General features: G+C 38.9%; 6 protein-coding genes across 8 annotated transcripts; 3 read left to right on the forward strand and 3 right to left on the reverse strand.

The window, feature by feature from the left end:
• Positions 1-202: 202 nt before the first annotated feature.
• On the reverse strand, positions 203-1,401 carry LOC106399189 (universal stress protein PHOS32). The gene is made up of 2 exons (XM_013839663.3): positions 523-1,401; positions 203-425 (listed from the first exon to the last, which is right to left on the reverse strand). Exons 1-2 carry the CDS (start codon positions 1,271-1,273, stop codon positions 400-402), a joined length of 777 nt encoding a protein of 258 aa, XP_013695117.1. The 5' UTR covers positions 1,274-1,401; the 3' UTR covers positions 203-399.
• A 456-nt stretch (positions 1,402-1,857) lies between these two features.
• Positions 1,858-3,477, forward strand: LOC106399191. Its single transcript, XM_013839665.3, has 5 exons — positions 1,858-2,354; positions 2,449-2,512; positions 2,627-2,791; positions 2,876-2,941; positions 3,028-3,477. The coding sequence occupies exons 1-5, from the start codon at positions 2,059-2,061 to the stop codon at positions 3,178-3,180; spliced, it is 744 nt and encodes a 247-aa protein (XP_013695119.1). The 5' UTR covers positions 1,858-2,058; the 3' UTR covers positions 3,181-3,477.
• A 1,931-nt stretch (positions 3,478-5,408) lies between these two features.
• Positions 5,409-8,441, reverse strand: LOC106399186 (probable serine/threonine-protein kinase abkC). 2 transcript variants are annotated; one of them, XM_048757989.1, is made up of 5 exons: positions 8,190-8,441; positions 6,664-7,942; positions 6,316-6,579; positions 6,055-6,210; positions 5,409-5,856 (listed from the first exon to the last, which is right to left on the reverse strand). In XM_048757989.1, the coding sequence occupies exons 1-5, from the start codon at positions 8,195-8,197 to the stop codon at positions 5,737-5,739; spliced, it is 1,827 nt and encodes a 608-aa protein (XP_048613946.1). In that variant the 5' UTR covers positions 8,198-8,441; the 3' UTR covers positions 5,409-5,736. The 2 variants fall into 2 exon arrangements, with proteins under 2 accessions (XP_048613946.1, XP_048613947.1); XM_048757990.1 differs by having other exon boundaries at positions 6,664-7,702; positions 8,190-8,429.
• Positions 8,442-8,468: 27 nt separating this feature from the next.
• LOC106399193 (partner of Y14 and mago) lies at positions 8,469-10,957 on the forward strand. Its single transcript, XM_013839667.3, has 5 exons — positions 8,469-8,675; positions 9,519-9,776; positions 9,998-10,111; positions 10,192-10,437; positions 10,559-10,957. The coding sequence occupies exons 2-5, from the start codon at positions 9,588-9,590 to the stop codon at positions 10,685-10,687; spliced, it is 678 nt and encodes a 225-aa protein (XP_013695121.1). The 5' UTR covers positions 8,469-8,675; positions 9,519-9,587; the 3' UTR covers positions 10,688-10,957.
• Positions 10,905-16,265, reverse strand: LOC106399195 (putative DNA (cytosine-5)-methyltransferase CMT1). Its single transcript, XM_048757988.1, has 20 exons — positions 15,329-16,265; positions 15,144-15,234; positions 14,806-14,913; positions 14,593-14,712; positions 14,408-14,507; positions 14,091-14,251; positions 13,952-14,017; positions 13,597-13,866; positions 13,427-13,485; positions 13,279-13,345; positions 12,791-13,120; positions 12,649-12,717; positions 12,471-12,557; positions 12,295-12,382; positions 12,107-12,225; positions 11,905-12,009; positions 11,771-11,814; positions 11,605-11,674; positions 11,425-11,528; positions 10,905-11,326 (listed from the first exon to the last, which is right to left on the reverse strand). Exons 1-20 carry the CDS (start codon positions 15,469-15,471, stop codon positions 11,164-11,166), a joined length of 2,364 nt encoding a protein of 787 aa, XP_048613945.1. The 5' UTR covers positions 15,472-16,265; the 3' UTR covers positions 10,905-11,163.
• Positions 16,266-16,912: 647 nt separating this feature from the next.
• Positions 16,913-21,201, forward strand: LOC106399185 (G-type lectin S-receptor-like serine/threonine-protein kinase RKS1). 2 transcript variants are annotated; one of them, XM_013839657.3, is made up of 7 exons: positions 16,913-19,245; positions 19,392-19,511; positions 19,602-19,801; positions 19,891-20,101; positions 20,334-20,571; positions 20,652-20,796; positions 20,889-21,201. In XM_013839657.3, exons 1-7 carry the CDS (start codon positions 17,991-17,993, stop codon positions 21,198-21,200), a joined length of 2,481 nt encoding a protein of 826 aa, XP_013695111.2. In that variant the 5' UTR covers positions 16,913-17,990; the 3' UTR covers position 21,201. The 2 variants fall into 2 exon arrangements, with proteins under 2 accessions (XP_013695111.2, XP_048613950.1); XM_048757993.1 differs by lacking the exons at positions 20,652-20,796; positions 20,889-21,201 and having other exon boundaries at positions 17,953-19,245; positions 20,334-20,572.
• The last annotated feature ends 173 nt before the right edge of the window (positions 21,202-21,374 follow it).

A 21,374-nucleotide genomic window follows, 5' to 3' on the forward strand; every position in this document is an offset into this window, starting at 1 on the left:
TTTATATGTATCCAAAGAGTTGAAAAAATATTTGACGTTCGTTAGTTTGAATCTTCTTTAACCATTAGCACCGACTTGTCCTGCTAAAGCTGACTTTCCTACTACGAAAACTACTGGAGTGTAAGAGACGGATGTGAATATTAATTTTGGAACCGTCAAAGATGTTATTTTGTATCCTTCGTTCGTTGAAACATTGAAGAAATATTTTTCAACTGTTTTTTTTTTCAAAGACAAAACACAAGACACTGAATCCATTCATGTCTGAACTTCCACACAGTTCAAAAAAACAAAAAAAACTCGCATGACAAATACTTACAACTCAAAAGATCTAAAAAACCCCCAAACACCAGACGATGAACACAACCCCAAGGGCACATAAAACCGCTTTGTCTTCTCCTTCTATGTCTCCTTAGAGAGGTCTCCTTCTGCAGTAAAGAAGCTGACACAACATTAGTGGTCAACATAGAAGCAAAACACTGATTCTGAAAGATGTAAGCATAGCCTAGCTAAATTGAAATTGACCTGCTTGTTGATGCTGCTGCTTATCCGAAGCATCATGATACTCCTCCTTGTCTCCTTCTTCCTCAGCAACCTCAAGAACCGTATGAAGCTTATCGCTTTCTACCAGACTCTCAGCACCATTCTCGCCATTTTTCTCATCCTCTCCGTCCTTATCATCTGGAAACCTAACAACCACCACCGGGCAAGCACAGTGATGAACAGAGTAATCACTAACACTCCCTAACCTCCCTTTGCTGCTCCTCTTCGTAGCGCCGAACCCTCTGCTACCCATGATCAAAGTACTGAGCCCTAACCTCTCAACCTCCAAACACAGCCTCTCCTTCATATCGTGATCTTTCACGATATGTATCTTAAACGGTATCTCCGCCTCGACCAGAGGCTGAGCAACGTCGCTAGCCTTCTTGTTGGTGAAAATATCGAAATCGTCTTCGAGTTTCTTCTGAGACTCTTCGTTCTCAGGATCCCACTGCGGAGACAAGTCAATGGCTCCCCAGTCGGCGCCGTAGAGGACGCTCGTCGGCTGAACGTGGAGGAGCACGACGGCGTCGCCTGATCGGAGATAGTTCTGAACAGCCCATTGGACTGCGTAGGCGCTCTCGTCGCTTAGATCGACGGCGATCCCGATCTTGCGCTGAGCTCCGGCTGTCGGTGTGGTGGTGATCGGGAACCTGGGGGACGACGGTTGCACGGTGACGACGGTGGGTGATTTCCTCGGTGATTTTCCCGGTGAAGCCATGGTTTTGTCGGCCATGAAATGAAAGAGTGTTTCTTTGGTAAAAGGAATGAGATTTTGGCTTTGACGGTGGAGATACGGACAAGGAGAGAGACAGAACAAAACTTTGGTCGTCTTGTACTTCTTCTGTTGCAAGATTTGGAGTTTGTTAAGAGCCGTTCGATTGATGAGTTTTAAGATCTAACGGAGGTAGTAAAATCTCAGTTAAATAGTAAAGGAAACACCTGATAATCCAGAAGCGAATCTGATTGATGGGCTCAAATGTTCTTGGGTTAAGCGAAAAATAACTTTGGGCCAGGCCTGGTAGATAGAATCAATCTTAACTTAGGACTCATGCTAATTAATAACAACATACCCGTAATTAAGTATTTAAGCGAATTAAACGATATATATTACATGCAGCCTAAAATTAGCCAAAGTCCTATTTCTTTAACAACGTTACTAATCCGGTGTTTGATTAACAAATCTTACTATCTTAGAGTTACATTTGATGTAAAAAAAACACAATTTGTTGATTATATGTTTTCTGTTACCTTTGCGGACATAATAAAAAAAAATCCAAATAATAGGAATCGCATAATAGAGGAAGATAGGATAAGAATAAAGAGACATCAATCACTCTCCACTATCAGAAAATCCACGTGGCAAACAGCTGTACCGTTAGTAATGACAGCTTTATGGTAGGTTTATGAATAATTAATTACCCGCCATAAAGCATCCAAAAGGCGTTTCACCCATTAAAGGAAGATCCTTTTTTGGCAGAGAAGAGATTAAAAAAAAACCAAGTTTTCTCCTTTTTATCAATGGCGGATTCGGGTAAACTAGAGAGCGGAGGAGCCGCCGTAATAGGCGACATTGGAGTTGAAGGCGGCGGCGCGGCGGTGGAAGAGAGGGAGATGCTAGCGGAGTTGGAAGGCATATCTGTGTTGGATTTCGATCTGCTTTGCTCGACGGTGGCGCTTCAGACTCAGGGGAAGTGGAGGAAACTCGAGAGCTCCGACGGAGAAGATGATGAATACGGCGGCGGCGTCTTACGCCTTTGGGAAGGCGATGTTATGGACTGCCTCGAGGATCGTCGTCTCTGGATCGAATCCGCTTGGTGAGTTTATTATATTCTCCAGACTTTGGAATGATAACGAAGCAAGAGACTTTTATGTATTAATAGTTTTATTTTTTTATCTTTTGTCTTTTAGCTGTCCGTGCTACAGATTCGGGAAGAACATGACAAGAACCGGTTTCGGTTCTTGCTTTCTTCAGGTATTAAATCCCCTTTAGCATTGCTTAGTTGTTTTTGAGTTCCCAATCATTGAAAGATGTTTGTCTTTTCTATGTATCTGACTTATCAATTTTGTGTGTTGTGTTGTGTGTCAGGGTGCTGTTCATATGATTCTTATCATCGGTCTCCTATTCAATGTTGCAGCTTTTGCTGTAACAAAAAGGCATTACTTTCTCTATCTGGCTGTTGCTTTCGTCCTCTTGATTGCTTCCTACTTGGGTTTCTTCCGTATGCAGATAAGAAGGAAGTTTAACATTAGAGTAAGCTTCCTTTTTGTTGTTTGTCTCTGTGATTATGTGCTCTGAGAGATTATGACAATTCGATTCTCTTTTTTTTCTTTACAGGGTGCTGATAGTTTATTTGACGATTGCATCCACCATCTCATGTGTCCGTTTTGTACATTAACTCAGGTGTGTATATTTGTTCACAGATCATAACAAGCTGTATCCATTTATTTATGCCCTTTTGGTTCAACTTGCTTGTGAATGTGATGCAGGAATCGAAAACACTGGAGATAAACAACGTCCATGATGGTATCTGGCATGGTCGAGGAGACACGCTATGCATAGGCGGCTATCCCGAAGGAAAATCTTTGCTTGAGCTGCATTCTCCTCCAGTTATTGTATCAACAATGTCATCTGAACCCTAAAAACCCGACGTAGACGAGAGAGTATATACTGAGACAAGCTCTGTGCCTCCATAGGCATTGGTATCATCATCATCAGCTGTGGTGTGTTCACCATTGACACGCATAATCATTTCAGAAGAAAACTTTCATGTTTGTTTTTTTCGAAACTGTGATATATATATAGCAAACATGGAAGTTCGATTTGAAAGGAGAAACATTGAGAACCTACTTGTATGCTAATAGTGTGTTGTAGTGCCAGTTATCTGTGTATATAGCCACCTAATTTGTATGATAATATATTTGATGATGATGGTCACAGATACCGATGTAAGTTACCTAGAAGATATAGGTCAATTCAGTTTTTGGTGGTTTCTGAACTGCAAAAAAGAAACAAACTATATAATCGGCCAATTCCTACATCAACAAGGGTCAACGGTCCTAATCAGTACATAAACATGTTACCTGTGCGAAAACATACATCAACTAGTATAAAATTCAATTTTCATACATGAACTTTCAAAATTTGGTTTTATCATACATTGACCTAATTTTCGTTAGTCAAACGTTGAGTTGTCGTTAACCGGTAATAGAAAATCGGCTAATTCCTACATCAACAGGGACCAATGGTACGGATCAATACATAAACACTTCACTTGTGCAAAAACATACATTAACTAATACAAAATTTAAATTAAATACATGAACTTTTGAAATCTGGTTTTAACATACGCTAAAGTTTGACATTTGCATAATTTCCACTAGTCAAATAATATTGAAGATAAATTGTTTGTCACGTATTGATTAAGTAAGGTTTTTATTGTATTATGTGGTAATTAAACTGTATTACGTAGTAATTGAATGAGAAAAATAAATCATGTAGGTCAAACGATTTCTTTCTCGTGTAATTCATTAGTTAGCTTTTCTCTTTAATTTTTTTCTTCAGCTTTTTCGACAACAGAAAACACTAACACCGAGAAAACGAAAGAAGACAAAATTGAACAAAGAGAAAAGAGAATGTCTTCGATAAGCTAAACATTCTCATTTCTCTCTGTCAATTACTACGTACTATGGTTTAATTATCACATAATACAATAAAAACTTTACTTAATCAACATGTGACAGACAATTTATTTTTGGTATTATTTGACTAGTGAAAATTAGGTAAATCTATTTTATTAAATTTAAGTACAAAATAAAACTAACATTATTTTCAACAGATTTATTACATCTTTTCTTTCCTTATTTTCACTCAACTTAACTACTTTATTAATTGCATTTTTTCCAAATAATTTAACGGCATGTTTTATAACAGAAGTTACCTATATTTAAGTGTTTTATTATATCTTTTACATTTTTTTATACTTCTTAACTACTTCATTAAGATATGGATATCATGTATATGGTTGGGTATGGATTGGTTCTTTCGGATATCGGGTTTTTTTTGGGTTTTGAAATTATGTTTTTTCGGGTATTATAAATTTTTCGGTGGGATTCAAATAGGGTCTTTCCAGATCCGGGTGGGTTTGGTCTTTATGTGTAAGAACATAAAAATGAACAAAATTTTATATATTTAGGAATGTCATTAAACAATTTATAAAAAAATTAACAACAAATATCCGCGCGGACGCGCATGTCAAAATTTAGTGTATGTTAAAACCATATTTCGAAAGTTCATGTATTGAGTTTAAATTTTGTATTAGTTGATGTATGTTTTTGCACAGGTGAAGTGTTTATGTATTGATCTGGACCATTGGTCCCTGTTGACGTAGGAATTAACCGATTTTCTATTACTGGTTAACGACAATTCAACGTTTGATTAACGGAAATTAGGTTAATGTATGATAAAACCAAATTTTGAAAGTTCGCGTATGAAAATTAAATTTTGTACTAGTTGATGTATGTTTTCGCATAGGTAAGATGTTTATGTACTGATCGGAAGATGTTTTCGCATAGGTAAGATGTTTATGTAGTGATCGGGACCGTTGGTCCTTTTGGTGTAGGAGTTAGCCGATTTCGCTAACAGAAACAATACGTTGTCAGGCATTTTGTTCTGGTTCGGTTCTGTTATACTGTTGTCAAAATAAAATCAGAAAAGCCAAAAGGGGTACAAAGACAAATAGATAGATAGATGAAACTTAGATCGATTCTATCTACCAGGCCTGGCCCAAAGTTAGACCTAGTTTACTATGAACTACTTTCTCAGAAAAACCACAAGGTGTACAAGACAAATAGATAGATAGGCAGAGATATACATGGACGTGAACACTTTATTCAAATTCTCTGGACCATCCTCAGGCAGTCATTTTAATTGTTTTATGTTCACTGTTCTTCGGTTCAGAGAACAAAACGGGCGGTTAATACAGGACACCAACCGCGTAAATACAAATCTATGACGGAGTTAGAATGAACCAAAATCCATACCAACAAAAAGCAAAAAGGAGAAAAAAAAAAAAATGAAAAATAAACAAGAACGTGAACTTTCTTTCTATGTTCTCTCATCTAAGATGTGTAAAACCTGTCAACTCCTATTATGATGACAAACAACATTTGGAAAAAAGATGGAAACCTTTTATTCTCCTACGGTGCCATCAGACCATCCACCGTATAAGAAAGAGACTTAGCCCAGTCCGTTTTCAGCACCATTGTTTGCAGCGTGTGCATCACATCATATCCTGGATCAAGCTTCCGTTGCCATCCCTATAACCACAATCAATTACAATATTGAAGCAAACTGTATCCCTCCATAACACTAACTGGATCAAACTAGGCAACAAACATCTTTAACCTCAATTACTATAATAACTTTAGTTTTGGTCCTATGCATACCAACAAGTTCCATGATCTGAAAATCAACACTAAATTATGAGAGAAAAAAAACCAAAGATTTTGGCTCACCTCGAGAACTAGTGTTGTCACCATCACAGTGCACACATTCCCATCGATATTAACTCTATGGCGCCTTACTTTCTCAAGTAACTCGTGCATGCAATCTGCTGGATGTACTAAATCTCCCTCAGCGGTTCCCCAGAACTTGAATGCTTCTTCTACTTCCTGCCAAAACATAAACGTATCATCATTCATCACATACTTAAAGAATCTCGAATTACATCTGACAATTTTAACTGTTTTCTGAGGTAATAAGGAACTTATCGTTACCTCAATAAAAGCCTCTGGATTGGGACAGTTCTGCTTTCTAGATAACTTAAGTGTTCGCTCAGCAGCAGTCCTGCCATCCCTAAGCGCAACCGCCTTGAAAAAATCAAGCAAGTTCTCTCTGTCGTTCTTTGAGAGCTCTGCAGTCATCCCCACGTCAAGGAAAACGATGTGTGGCTTCTTCGTTTTGAAAAGCCCCCCACGAGACGCCTTTTTCCGGACAAGAATATTCCCCGGATGCATGTCAGCGTGAATAAAGTTATCAACCTGAAAAAAAAATCATCATTCAACTTAAGCATCATCAAAGAAGGTATATATAATATCAGAGTTATTATATATGATCTTACTTACCAGGAGCATCTTCAAGAGAGCATGAGTCCCAATGTGAGCCAATCTAGTTTTAATCCACTCATGTCCATCCATGCCATCAACATAACGCGCCACGCTCTCTCCGTGCTCATACGTCTCCACCAGAACAGCAGGGTGCACAAGCGGATACACAGGTTTAGGGAAAGAGACATCTTTCCATCTCCTGAAGTTGTATATGAACCTACTCAAATGAGAAGCCTCCCTCGCCAGATCGACTTGAGAGAGCATGAAGACACCGAACTGCTGCACGCTCTCGTCCAGTCTCAGCCATTTCAAAGCAGGGATCAAAGTCGATACCCTCGCCACGAAGTTGATTATCACAAAGTCTCTCCTGATAGATTCACCTACGCCTGGATGTCTAACTTTAACAGCAACTAAAGAAGACTTAGACTTTTGCCCTGGATACTGAAACCTCAAGGAAGCTCTGTGGACTTGCGCAATGCTCCCTGATGCTAACGGCGCCTCTTCAAACTCCTCGAATATCTCGGAGAGTTTACGTCCAAACGCCTTCTCGATGGTTTTCTTGGTGTACGCAAAGCTATGCTGAGGAGCATCACTGTGAAGCTTCGAGAGCTGTGAGCATAGATCCTGAGGGAAGAGATCAGGTCTGGTGGCTGCCCATTGACCCCATTTGATGAAAGCAGGACCTGCTCTTTCGAGAGTTCGATGAACCATCTCAAGCCACACTTTCCTAAACCGTGGCCCACACACTTCAACAACCAGACCCATCAGGACACTAGGAGTAAACAAACAAGCTATGTAAAAAGCTCTCCCTATCAGAATAAAACCCTCTATAACCGAAAACAACAACGAAGTGAGAAAGATGGGACCGTTCTTGGCCCTTGTGTAGAGTGATTTATGCGAAGGATAGGGATCCAAGGGAGGTCGTTGCGCCGCCCATGCTACTTTTCCACAAGTGACAGCAGCGATGCCGGGGATTAAGAGGTGTGAACGGGTGAGAGACAAGCAGAAGGCTTGAGCAATGGTGTTTATGCGAGGTAAGTTCCATTGGCGGTGAAGCCTGTTCCAAGCATGATGAGTCAGTACATTTCTTGTAGTAGAACAACAACGGCGCGACAGGTGATTACTCAAAAAGCTTCCTTTACAAAGCCCATTACTCGGAATCCTAGAGGGGGAAGTGTAAACTCTGAACTGAGGCGACCTTAGAGCAGCAGTAACAGCACTTCTATAGCTTCCCCTCTCTTTCTGATTTGATAAAAGATATTCCTTTTGTTTTCCAACGATTCTAAAGATTAAAAATCTGAAAGAAGCCAATGAAGAGAGCAAGAAGTTATCAGCTAGGAGAGGCTAAAGAAGGATCTGATTAACAGTAAGACGTACACTCCAAAAAGTTCGAAACTTTATACATAAATCCAGTAAAAAAAATATGCATTTGGGATCATAAATGAGTCTCCGATCAGAATCCACAATAAAAATACGAAATTGGTGGTGGGTCTATGAGAATACAATCCAAGCTTGAGGAACAAACTTTGAAATGAAAAACAAACCTTGACATGGCGGCGAGGGTGAGAAAGCAGTGGGAGAGAATGAGGAGGAAACGTAGCTTGTTGTTGTTTGGGTATGGTGGATCTTTAACACGTTTAAAATAAGGAGCATTTTCTCATTGACTTGAAGGGTAAATGATTAAGTCGGTCACCGTTTTGCTTCCCGGCGTTCGAAAGTACCTCCCGGAGAAGAAACCTAAAGCCGACAAGGGAAGAGAGAGAAGGTTGAGAGAGAGAGAGAGAGAGGCCCACAAAAGTTATATTGAGGTATGTTGGGCTTACGTTGAACGCTAAATTTGATTTTTAGTCGACGTGTGACATTGTCAAACCAGACAATGATGTCATCAACAAACTAAACTAAACTCAAACCCTTTGGTCGGTCCAAAGACTAATAAACCTGTCGTAATTTTTTTTTTCTTTTTCTAATAACCGCTTGCTTTTAACCGGGTTTGGGCTCTCCGGCGACGGCGAAAACCTGCATCTCATTAGGTCAGATTCCTCTTTCTTCTCTCTCTCTTTCTTTGGTCGCCCGCAAAAAAATAGGTTATCTATAAATTCGTTTGGTTTTCACTGCGAGGAGACGAATTAGAGAAAAATTGAAATTGAGCTTGAGAATGGTCAAACTTTGAATCCGGAGAAGGAATGGTTTTAGGGTCTCTATTGCAGATTTGGCTTGTGGTTCTTAATAGCAGCCAATGGAATATTTGTCCTCCTAAAGTTAGGGACTTTGATGGACTTTGTACTTTTATCTTTAGAGGAGGAGGTCAAAGTTAGTGTTTAGCTATTGAACTGAGTTATTAACCACCTTTCTTCTTTATTAGTCTTTTTTGATTGCATGAAAATCAAGGCATTGAGTCACTGGTTGTTTGTATGGCTGCGGCAAGTCATTAGTCAGAGGCTCTCGTCTGGGTGTTTGAAAGTTTGATTTAGCGGATTTTCTTGAGTGGTTACTTATGATTGCAGCTTCTGTCGTGTTTACCGGGAACTTAGTTATCAACTAGTATAAGGGTTGAGGGTTTAGGGTTTGTTTGTCCTTGCTAGTTAACCCAACTCGGTTTGACAATAAGTAACATGTCAAAAGTGTGAGAAGAACGTTGTTATATAATTTAGCAGATGGTTTGAATTGTTGATCAACAGATGTTTTGCTACTTGATTCTGTGTATCTACTATAACTTGTATATTCGCTGCTGTTACATGATTCAGTAGGCCCTAGACAGCTTAAATGTATTTGAACTTTACTGATGTGCATTTGGCTTTCTTTCGTAAACTGCTGTGTGTAACTCACGAAATAAGTGCATGAACTTTAAGGATCTCTCTGCAAATATGACACAGAAACCGGAGAACTTGATAGCTGAGAGAGACAAGAAGTAACGAGGGTCATTGAAGATCTGAAGGAGTCAGATGGGAAGCAGCAACAAAAGCGGAGAACAAAAAAAGCAAATGGCTGAACTGAGCAAAAACCTTAAAGAAGGTGAGAGGATTGTGGAACCTTCACGAAGACCTGATGGTACTCTCCGCAAACCCATCCGGATTCGTGCCGGATATGTTCCACAAGATGAAGTTGTTATTTATCAGTCTAAAGGTTCTTTGGTATGGAGTCTTTATTCCCTCGACACTGTTTATGTTCTTAATCTCGTTCTTTCTCATGGAAATGAACCGCTTGAAGTCGATTTAACTCAGTCATGGTTGTAGATAGCGTGATTTCATTATACCACTCACTCTTGTGCCGCTTGTTATAGACTGAGCAGTGTAATGCATAAAATGTAGATAAAACAGTTTTCTTTCCTAATTTGCATTTTTCTTTGTAATAGATGAAGAAGGAGCTGGCCTCACAAGGACCTCCAGGTTATGAACCGGATCCAACTCCTAAACCAAAGACCAAAGCTGCTAAGAAGAACGAACGTAAGAAAGAGAAGAGATTACAGGTATATATGTCTCAACTCTATCCATGTGTAAGCTTCTTCTTCAGTTATTGTAACATGCTTCCATATTATCACCTCTGTAGGCTGCTTTGCAAAAAGGTACCAGCTCTGAGGATGGATCAGCTAGTAGTAATGTAGACAAAGAAGAAGCTGTTCCTGTTGTGACTCCAAGCAATGGTTCCCAATCTGTTAATGTATTGGTTTCTGGTCTGAATGCTTTAGACGTTTCTTCAAATAAGGATGTAGCGTCTTCAGACCTTGGAGAAGCACCCAATCCAGGAACTACAAGAGAAGAGACTGAGAAAAGAATACGTGCACTTAAGAAGAAAGTAAGATTTCAAACTTCCCAAGAGAATGTTTTTGGTGTGAGAGATATGATGATCCAAGTTGTTGCAGAAACCTGCAATCTAGCGGTTTTGTGTAATTGTCATCTTCTGTTAACATTTGCAGATCCGACTTACAGAAGCTCAGCAGCAGAAGACTGCCCCCAAAGACCTAAAGCCGGAGCAATTGGAGAAATTCTCTAAGTTGGAGGAATGGAGGCTAGAACTCAAGGCTTTGGAGGATAAGGAGGCTTAGCTTTCTGCATCGTCGACATGAATTGTCTAGCTTTCAGACAGGTTGTAGCTTTTCTCATGAATGAACAGAAGGGTGTTCTTAGTGGAGCTTTTATCAGAAATCTGGTTAAACCAACTTGGCGCATTGCCTAAATTCTGAAAATTGATGCCACTTTGTGTGATTGTGTTTGGTTCTATCCTAAAGCATATGATTTGAGTTAGATGATGTGGAATTGCTGTAACAAATATCAATGGTTCATTTTTAAGTTTGAAAAAAAAAACGTCACAAACTGTTCTGACATAGAATCTGCTAGTAACCACAATTTTTGTTTGGTTCAATAAGACCCACATGGTCATTACTCATTTAGTACACACAACAACGTTTCAGTGTAAACTAATAAAAATACTCTTAACCAATCAAGACATTCATCTTCTTCCTTTGAATCTTGCATTCCTTTCGGTGAGACATGAGAAGACAGACTTTTCTTTTAAACCTTCTCAAGCAGAGTGCTCTTCAGTTTTTCCTTGCATGCATTGAGGATACAAGAAGGGGAGTTTTATTACAGGCTGATTATCGGTAAGCCCTTGACTTGCCAACCCGAAAGCATATCCTAACGCAACCCCTACAGGGACAGCCACCGCATTCCCAACCTGGATGTATCTGAAAATCCAGTTTTTTTCATATTAGAATCTCCAGCACCAAACACACAAAGCAAATTCTAGAACATGATTGTAAAGAAGCAGGAAGTGAGGACTTACTTCTCCTTTATTGGGCCACATAGCTTATAAAAATCAGGAAACCCTTGTATTCTGGCGTTCTCACGGACTGTTAATACACGATCTTGCAACGGATGGATTACAATCTGTGACAAAGAGGTCACTAAAGAATTCAAAGGGGCAGAGGAAATAGGCAAATGGAAATGTAAAAAAAAGACTGACTTGGTTGTGAGGTTCTGCTCTTGTCACAACTGTATGAACAATCTCGTCCCACCACAGACGACCAAATGGCCTGACATTCAGTTAGCAGATGAGTTACGTTAGTGAATTTATTACCAGGTAATGAAAAATAGGATCCAAAAGAAGCATATTAGTTAGAGAAAATCACTTTTTCGATTTTCCATTGACAAATGACACTGCATAATCAGGAACCTGAAGCAAAAACACAAGCCAGGTCAATATGAAGCTGCAGAAAATGGGAACTGAAAAAACCACAAAGGTGAGAATGGATTTCATTTGTACCAGAAATTTTCCAGATTTCAGTTTTGGTCGTTCTACAGAAGGGTCAAATTTCACTTTGTTGTCTTCATCAACTATAACACCAGGCAAATCTCTGAAGTTGGCACCCTGTAGCAATAAGAGTCCATAACAAGAAGGTGAGATTATTACATATTGAACCATTAAAACCAGTTCTATAACATATCGCATCAAAAGATAGTCATACCTTCTTCTTTACAATTTGGCAAACCCGTTCAAGGTCGTCGTCATTTAGTTCAAGTGGCTGGTGATCATACAGCAATCTTGACTTTGAAGCATCTCCACCATCCAGGGGTAGTATTGACTCTGAATCAAGAATATTGGTTAGTATAGGTAAGCATCAAGGGGAACTCTATGGAGTTTTAAGATTCTCACCAGCTCTTGAAAGACGTATGAACTTCTGAAAGTTTGATTGAGGTTTTGTATCATATTTCCTTTCATCGTTTTTCTCATAATTTGTCGCCTGCAGCATTAGAAAGGGTTGACCAATGAACTATGTAGACATAAGATTTCATAATCAAATATGACCATTTTAAGGTTTAGATACACACCGGTGGGAGATCGCTTATTGCATCTGCAAGAGTAAGAGCCTTTTCTAACTGAAGAAGATTCCCTTGGCTATATCCAACTTGTATTTCCTGCATTTACAACAAATGAATAAGCAATGCGATAATGGCAAGAGTCTATGAGATTGATAAGTACAAACATCCTCATAACAAAATGACTTGCCTCAAACTCTGTAGGGGTTAAGCCTTTGGCGAGAGTCTCGTGTGTAGGCAAAGGGTAAGGTGGAAGTTTCTGTTATTTAACCAAATCATGAGAGCAATAAGGATCACTGCTTCTAAATATCTATAATGTAACTAATATTTACCTCTGTTGGTTGTGCCCCCCATAGGAATACTCTATTTCTGACCTGAGGAACACCGTAAGAACCCGCTGTCATCATGCCTAATCTTGTCTGATAGTTCATCGCAACTAGACGAGCAACAGCATAACGGGCACAAAACCCCTTTGAAAACTTTAAAAGATCGACAACGTTTTCCATGAGCACATAATTTGGCTTCAAATAGTCGATAATGTTCATATACACCAACAACTGCTGATTCTTTTCATCTTCAAGTGGTGCTTTGTTATTTCTGAAACGGTTAAAGCCGCTAATTCCTTGACATGGAGGACCTCCGCACACAAAATGAACGTCACCCTGGAAAAGAAACATATTTTGAAGAGACTAAAGTTAAAAAACCATAAAATTTCAGATGATGAGCCAAACAATTATTTTAAAAATGATGATATTCTTTAATATAACTATTGGTTTTGCCTCATTCATCAAACACATAGTAAAGAAGTAACGCGACTTACCGGAAGGGGAAATCGGTTAGTGTTGAACCCGGTTGTCACAAACTCCTTTAACTTGTCTTTGCATTTTCTGTTGTATATAGAAGTAAACAATATCAATAACGATAAAATATCAATACAAAAGGAAAATAGAGTTATATGGAATAGTTACCTTAACCCATCAAAAGGCTCCCAAGTATCTTCATCAGGACCATAACCTTTCCAACGCACCTGAGAGTATTGAGATAAAAAGGAAAAGCAACGTCCGAATTGCATCTTACAAAGGATACAAATTTTGTTTGTATGTAATGGAGATTCCAGATTATAGTCTAGTTCGTGTACCTTAAGATGAAGTGCAGATTCTGCCTTAAGTCCATTAGGATTTCCAAAACAAATATCAAGGAACTTGTCCACCTCGAACTCTTCAGGTGGAATTTCAGATCCACTACTATCTCCATCCGCATCATCATTTTCATCGCCATCTTCTTCTTCATCTTCTGAATCACCATCTGATTCTAGTACCTCCGTACTTGAAATAAGTCCAAACTTTTGGCATAACTTTCTCCATTCTATGAGCAATTTTAGAAAGTCTTCTGCAGCTTCGTTTCTCACCTGCTCAACATTCAAAATCAACTGGTCACATGTGTGGACAATCAACTTCCTAACACACTATACAAAATCAGCAATAAATAATTACCTCAGTTTCAGGATGATTCAGTCTCAAACTATCACAAGCGAAGCTGTTGATATCCACTGCCCATTTCTGAAAATCAGAAAGAAGTAAGTAAATCTTGCAACAAATACAACAAAATTATAATGTGGAAGTGGAAAACTACCTTAATCAGTTTTATGCCTGAGAGGGAAGCCCCCATACACAACCCAGTTGACATTGCTCCACATCCACTGTATAGATCAAGCAAGAATTTATCCTTCTGCTGGGGAATCTGAATGCAATTGGAATCAGATTCACTTGAAATTGTTGATGATGCATCACCATCTGTGTTGTGACAATTTGGCAAGGCAAAAAGTCATCAGTAGTCTCCAAAACACTATGAACAAAGTTAGCAAGAATATGAATGATAAAACTAGAGAAACCAAAGCTTAAAATGACTAACTTAGATAAAGATAGTGCTCATATAAATATCAAAGTTACCATCAGCAGCAGTTGAAAAGGTCAGGTGAGCTAGCTCATATTTCATATCGTAATAAAAATCACAAGGCGGTATAACTCTCTCCTCGGCTCCGGAAACAATCTGTTGCAAAAAAAAAAAGTGATACGCAAATCAGAAAACTTCTCGTGCAACTACGCTACTGAATTCATTGTAATCAATCAAATACCTTGGCTGGAACTTTGACAATATCAACGCGGGAGACAATGCAATTGAGGGGGTTATCATCCTCAACGTTGGAAAGAAACACCCTCTTCTCTTGCACCTCATTTGCAAGGGTTTTGATAACCTAAGAACAACAAAGAGAAACAACACTTAGCAAGAGGGGACAATTCTACTTAGAGAAGTGAAAATCTAGTCAGCTCAAAACAGAGTAACTCACCGTATCTTCAGGTCTGTAGAACCATCGAGCTTTAAAGTACGGCTCACCGTCAATCGCTTCAAAAAACTCCACAATCTTTGCAATATAATTCGGGTTCCCATCCTCAGCCTACACCCGGAAAAAAAAAAAAAAAAAACAAAATGTGCATCAGATACATTGGTATGACCAACACACAACACCAAAATGAGGACAATAACTATAGGATATTATTATATCAAGAACCTTTCTCAAATCTATTATAAAGTCAAAACCAAATCTGTAGCAACAACATCAAAGCTCAACAGAAGAAATGCCACTACAACACACCACAATTAGTAACGGAAAATCAAAGAGCTTACTTTAACGTAGACATCGTCACCAAGATTGAAAAGAGTTCCATCCACAAGAGCTTGGCTGTAATGACGTTTAGCCTGCTCCAGATTCTCTTCACTGTTTCAAGAACATAAAGAGAAGATAAACAAATCATAACAGCACACAGAAGAAGAAGAAGAAGAAGAAGAAGAAGAAAAAGAAACTCATTTACCCATCATCCTTTGGAGTTCCCACTGTCGCAGATACTCTAGCCTTTGAAGATCTGTAGCGAGAGGGCCATTTGGTCATAGCTTCTTCAGCTGAGATGGGCTCTCCGGTAAAGGATAGATCCGAGGAAGGCTCCGGCCGCTTCATGTTTCCAGTCACCTGATTTGCGCCGGAGGAATGGGAGAATAGGTAACGACAACGCAGAGTGGATGACGAACGTGTTAACACAAAGACCTAAACTATTATTACTTGCATTTAAGTTGGAAAAAATAAATATTATCCAATTCTTTTTAAAATATAGATATTTTTCAAAACCAAGTAGCGAAGCGGGAACAATTCGCAGCGCGGCAAGCGCCTATGTTTTTCACTTTTCAGTTTTACGTAAAAATCACACACACCTTTAGCTCCTCCCGAATGTTTCAGTTTGGGCTTCATTAATCTAGTATATACAAATTGATCCTAGTGAGCCCAATCAAGGCCCACATAAACTAGATATAACTGAAATGAAAATTCGACTTAAAAAGAAGGGCGAAATCGTAAAGTTGAATCCGTTTCCAGTAGTAGGAATGCGATTCCCCCTGCTTCGTCGGAGCGTGTGAGCCACGCGCATCGCAGGCCGTGTGCAGAAAACCGCCGGACATGGCTATTAGCCTATTACGCTTTCAATTTTCCACTCACACGAGTTGAGGTGAAACGAATCAATTGTTTGGATGATTGTATCTGACAGGGCCGGCATACATACGGGGCTAATGATACGACCGCCCGGTGCTCTATCTGTTGTTCTCTTATTTTTTTAATAGATAAAGATCCAATTTTTTAAAAAAATACATGTATTTTTATATTACAAATAAAAAAATGGGTCCAAATTTTTTTAGTATGAAAGTATGTTTTTATATCTAAAAATTTATTTTTAAAATACTTCTGGTATTTAAAAAAAACATACATTTATCAGATTTTTTAAAGAAAAATAATTGTTTAGAAATTAAATTTTTTTTTGCCCCAGGACCCATAACACCATTGAGCCAGTCTAGGGGTAGGCGTTCGGATACCCATTCGGGTTCGGTTCGGATCTATTAGTGTTTCGGGTTTTCGGGGTCAAAGATTTCAGTCCAATTCAGATATTTCTAAATTACGGTTCGGGTTCAGATAACCCATTAAAATTATTTTTAAAATTTTAAAATTCGTTATATACTTTAAATTTCTCAAAATCTTTAAACAAAATATTATATTACATAAAAATTAAATAATATATGTCAAAATACCTAAACTTAACATATAATTTGATTTGGTTTGAATATTTGGATACATAATCAATAGATATTTCAAATATTTTTGGTGTTTTGAGTATATTTTAGCTATTTTAGACATTTACTTTTGACTATTTGTATATATTTTCAAGTATTTTGGACAATTTAAAAATATCTTATATTTTTTGGATGTTTTTAATAGACATTAAATCTAAAATATATTTATATAAGGGGGTTTAGAAATCAATTATATTCGGGTACCCGGAATACTTCGGTTCAGGTCGGGTTCGGTTCCGGTTTTTTAGATACCAAAATTTTGAACCCGTTCGGATATTTAATAAATTTCGGTTCGGATTCGGTACTACTTTTTCGGGTCGGGTTTGGTTCGGTTCTTCGGATTTTTTGCCCAAGCCTAAGCCAGCCTTGTATCTGTGCTTGGTTTCTTCTGCTATGATCAGATTCGCTGGCCAAGTAAACATTGGAGTTTATGTAGGCAATGATTTTAGCAGATTCTATATATTGTTGCCAATGGTTTCGAGAGAGTGTATCTCTAACGAGTGGAGGTGAAACGAATCAATTGTTTAGATGATTGATTATGTGCAAGCTGATTTTGGTTTACTACTACTTCAATAATCTGAGAGCTTTCCAAGCTCAACTGTGAAATCTGAAAACGCAAAAGTAGATCCACAGTAACCTTTCTAGAGCATATTGCTGTACTTTTCTAGATGTCTTTGGAGGATTAGCCCTTGATCAAAATATGAAGAAGTTTATATTTACTTTCTTTTAGCTTACATCTCTAACTTTGAGTTTTGTTTTGTAAGTTTTAATCATTGAGAAATTTGTTTATAAAAACAGGTTTCAAATATCAGAAATATGATAGTGTCGTGCTGGTACATTAGTATATACTCCTTCTGTTTTATAATATAAGATTTTTTGCTTGAATTCACAAAGATTAAGAAACTTACTTTTTAAAAGATAAAATTATTAAATAATATAAATTAAATATAAATTAACCAATCATAAATAATGTAGTGAAAGGTTATTGGTTAACCAATTTTCAATAAAATTAAAAATATCAAAAACATCTTATATTTTGAAACATCAAAACTTCTCCAAAACATTTTTTATCATGGAAAACGAAGGGAGTATTTATTATCGTAGGTAAAGGTGGCCTGATTATTTAGTATTTAGTGAAGCATTATCATTGATGGACTTGACTTGACTATTACTTGTGCCCTGTTACTTCGTCTAATGTTCCAAGTCACATGACTCTTCTCGTCAATGATCGATGTTAACTGCTCCAAAAAAGACAGAGAAGACCACTAAGATTCAAGTTTGTTATTTCAGGTGTGACCCACTTGGCTTTCAATATAGACTCACATCATTTGCTCGTACCCTTGTTCTGAAACAAACACTGAAATGAAGATCGCCTTCTTCAATTTTTTCTTCTTTTTCTGCCTCCTCCAGTCTTGTACCTGCGACGATACGATCATGAGAACACGGTCCATGAGAGATGGTGATGTTATATTCTCAGAAGGGAAGAGATTTGCATTTGGATTCTTCAGCCTTGGAGTGTCAAATCTCCGTTATGTCGGGATTTGGTATGCTCAAGTCTCTGAGCAGACTGTTGTATGGGTTGCTAACAGAGACAGTCCCATGAACGACACGTCTGGGGTGATAAGGTTCAGCAGCAGTGGGAACCTCTGCATCTATGCATCAGTCAACACAACAGAACCTCTCTGGTCGACTAATGTTACGGAGAGTATCCCGGAACCAACTCTAGTTGCGAGACTCTCTGCTCTAGGGAACCTTGTTCTGCTTGATTCAGTTACAGGGAAAGGTTACTGGGAGAGCTTTGATCATCCGACTGACTCTTCTCTTCCGTTTATGAGGCTGGGTTTCACACGAAAAGACGGTTTGGATCGCGTTCTGACGTCTTGGAAATCTCCTGGTGACCCTGCTTCTGGAACTTTCTCATTACGGATAAATCGCACGGGGTTCCCGCAGCTGATTCTGTACAAAGGTCTGACCCCATGGTGGCGTACGGGATCCTGGACCGGGTTGAGATGGAGCGGTGTTGTCTTCCAAATCTTGTTTGTTAATAATCAGGACGAAGTATCGATGACTAACCGCGTGATGGATGCTTCAGTCATAACAAGAATGATGGTGAACGAGACAGGAAAGGTGCAACGTCTCACATGGAGCGCAGGGGAGAAGAGATGGAATGTGTTCTGGTCAATTCCCAAAGAGGAATGCGACAATTATGCACACCGTGGCCTTAACGGTTACTGCCGTCCCACAAGTTCAGAAGCGTGCACATGCCTACCTGGTTTTGAGCCAAAGATGCCTCGGGATTGGTTATTGAGGGACTACACGGGCGGGTGTTCGAGGAGAAACAAAACTTCACTATGCCGTGAGAAAGAAGGCTTTGTGAAGTTCACGCACGCGAAGATTCCCGACACATCAGTTGCACGTGTGGATATGAACATAACATTGAAGGAGTGTAAACAGAGGTGCTTACGGAACTGCTCTTGCCTCGCTTACGCAAGCGCTTACCACGAGGGTGTGGGAGGAGAAAAAGGGTGCTTGACATGGCACGGTGATATGTTGGATACAAGGTCACTCTTGAATTCTGGACAAGACTTCTACATACGTGTAGACAGGGAAGAGTTAGGTATATATATATATAAATCTATTTTAATAATTTTGACGGATCAAGAACATGCCTAAGATGTCTACCCTGCAACATAGGGAATAGAAAAAGCATTTCAATCTAAAGTATTTTGAAGTAGTTAGTACCGGTTTGCTTGCTTGTTGCAGAGCGGTGGAACAAAAATGGCTCATTAGGGAAGAGGAGAGCCATTATCATTGTCATCAGTTTGATTGCAGCCTTGATGTTACTAGCTGTCATTTCGTTCTGTTTCGTAAGGAAGCGACGAAGTAAGTGATCTCTACGATGTATCTTTCAAGCTCATATGTTTCTTGCTCATCTCACAACAACTAGCTATTTTGAAACATTTTCACCTGCAGAGTCGAACAGGGATAGAAGATCCTCAACAACCTTACCTCCAGGTTCTTTTGATATTAGTGACACATTCAGATTTGAAGAGGATCAGGGGGGGAGAGAATGGGAGTTACCTCTCTTTGAGCTTAACACGATCGCTACAGCGACTAACAATTTCGATTTCCGTAACAAACTTGGAGAAGGTGGTTTCGGATCCGTTTATAAGGTAAAATGCATCTTCAAATATGCCTAGACTTTTTATGTATATGCAAATCTTTAACAATACTATTCCATCAAACAAAACAAATTACTCAGGGCGTGTTAGAAAACGGTATGGAGATAGCAGTGAAGAGGTTGTCGAAAAACTCAGGCCAAGGAATGGAAGCGTTCAAGAACGAGGTCAAGCTGATATCAAAGTTGCAGCATCGAAACCTCGTGAGGATGTTAGGATGTTGCGTTGAATCAGAAGAGAAGATGTTGGTATACGAGTATTTACCAAACAAGAGCCTAGACTATTTCATATTCCGTAAGTTCAAGATTTCTGATGCATGTTGTAGTCTACACATTCAAAGATCTTATGTTGTTGTGTATTAAGGAAAGGAGACTATTATGCATTACTTTCATTTCACGTGTGTATCAATTCATTGTGATTACTCTTGATTCTGTTTCCCTTCTTACACATACGCTCTCCGTATAAATATGTACATTGTATGATCAATACAAATCATCCTTTACATTCTATATTGTATTTCCTGTAGATGAAGAGCAGAGAGTGGAGTTGGATTGGCCAAAACGGATGGAGATAATATGCGGGATTGCTCGCGGAATCTTGTATCTACATCAAGATTCAAGACTGAGGATCATCCACAGAGACCTCAAGGCCAGCAATGTACTACTTGACAACGAAATGATCCCCAAGATTGCTGATTTTGGCATGGCTAGAATCTTTGGGGGAAAACAAATCAGAGGAAGCACAAATCGGGTCGTCGGAACATAGTGAGTTAGTCTTTTACAATTCACATTGAACTGTGCAGAATCTTTCAACCTTACATCGTTTTCAATCTCATTTGTCACAGTGGATATATGTCACCTGAGTATGCAATGGAGGGTCATTTCTCCGTTAAATCCGACGTCTACAGCTTCGGAGTATTGATCTTAGAGATCATAACAGGGAAGAAAAACAGTGCTTTCCACAAGGAATCTTTGAACCTAGTTGGACAAGTAAGTACTAAACTGCAAAAAGATTACATGAACAGAGGATCAAAGCAGAACATAACATAACCAAATGATGTTTATTTCGTCTTGTCTTGTAGATATGGGATCTATGGAACAAAGGTGAAGCAACAGCTGTCATAGACAAACTAATGAATCAAGATATTAATGATGAGAGCGAAGTGATGAAGTGCGTACACATTGGGTTGCTTTGCGTGCAAGAAAACGCTTCGGATAGACCAGACATGCCCTCAGTTGTGTCCATGTTTGGTCATAACGCCAATGACTTTCCGCCTCCTAAGCATCCTGCGTTTACGTCGGGAAGGAAGCCACACGTCAAGAATGACGACCTCAGTGGAGAAAACAGCACTTCTGTTAATGACGTTACTCTCACCGATGTTTATGGCCGTTGAATTATTGAGATATGTATCTTATTTTTGGTAAACTACTTTCATAGAATAGAAGTGTATGTTTTGGTTTTAATTGCAAATTTGCAACTACGTGTGTGATGTTGATTAACTATGAAACAAGGAGGAAGCCGGAGAAGAAATGGGGAAGAGTGGCGGTGGTGGTTAGCTCCCCGCTGA

The sequence above is a fragment of the Brassica napus genome, chromosome C5 (assembly GCF_020379485.1).
Source record: "Brassica napus cultivar Da-Ae chromosome C5, Da-Ae, whole genome shotgun sequence".
Lineage (NCBI taxonomy): Eukaryota > Viridiplantae > Streptophyta > Magnoliopsida > Brassicales > Brassicaceae > Brassica > Brassica napus.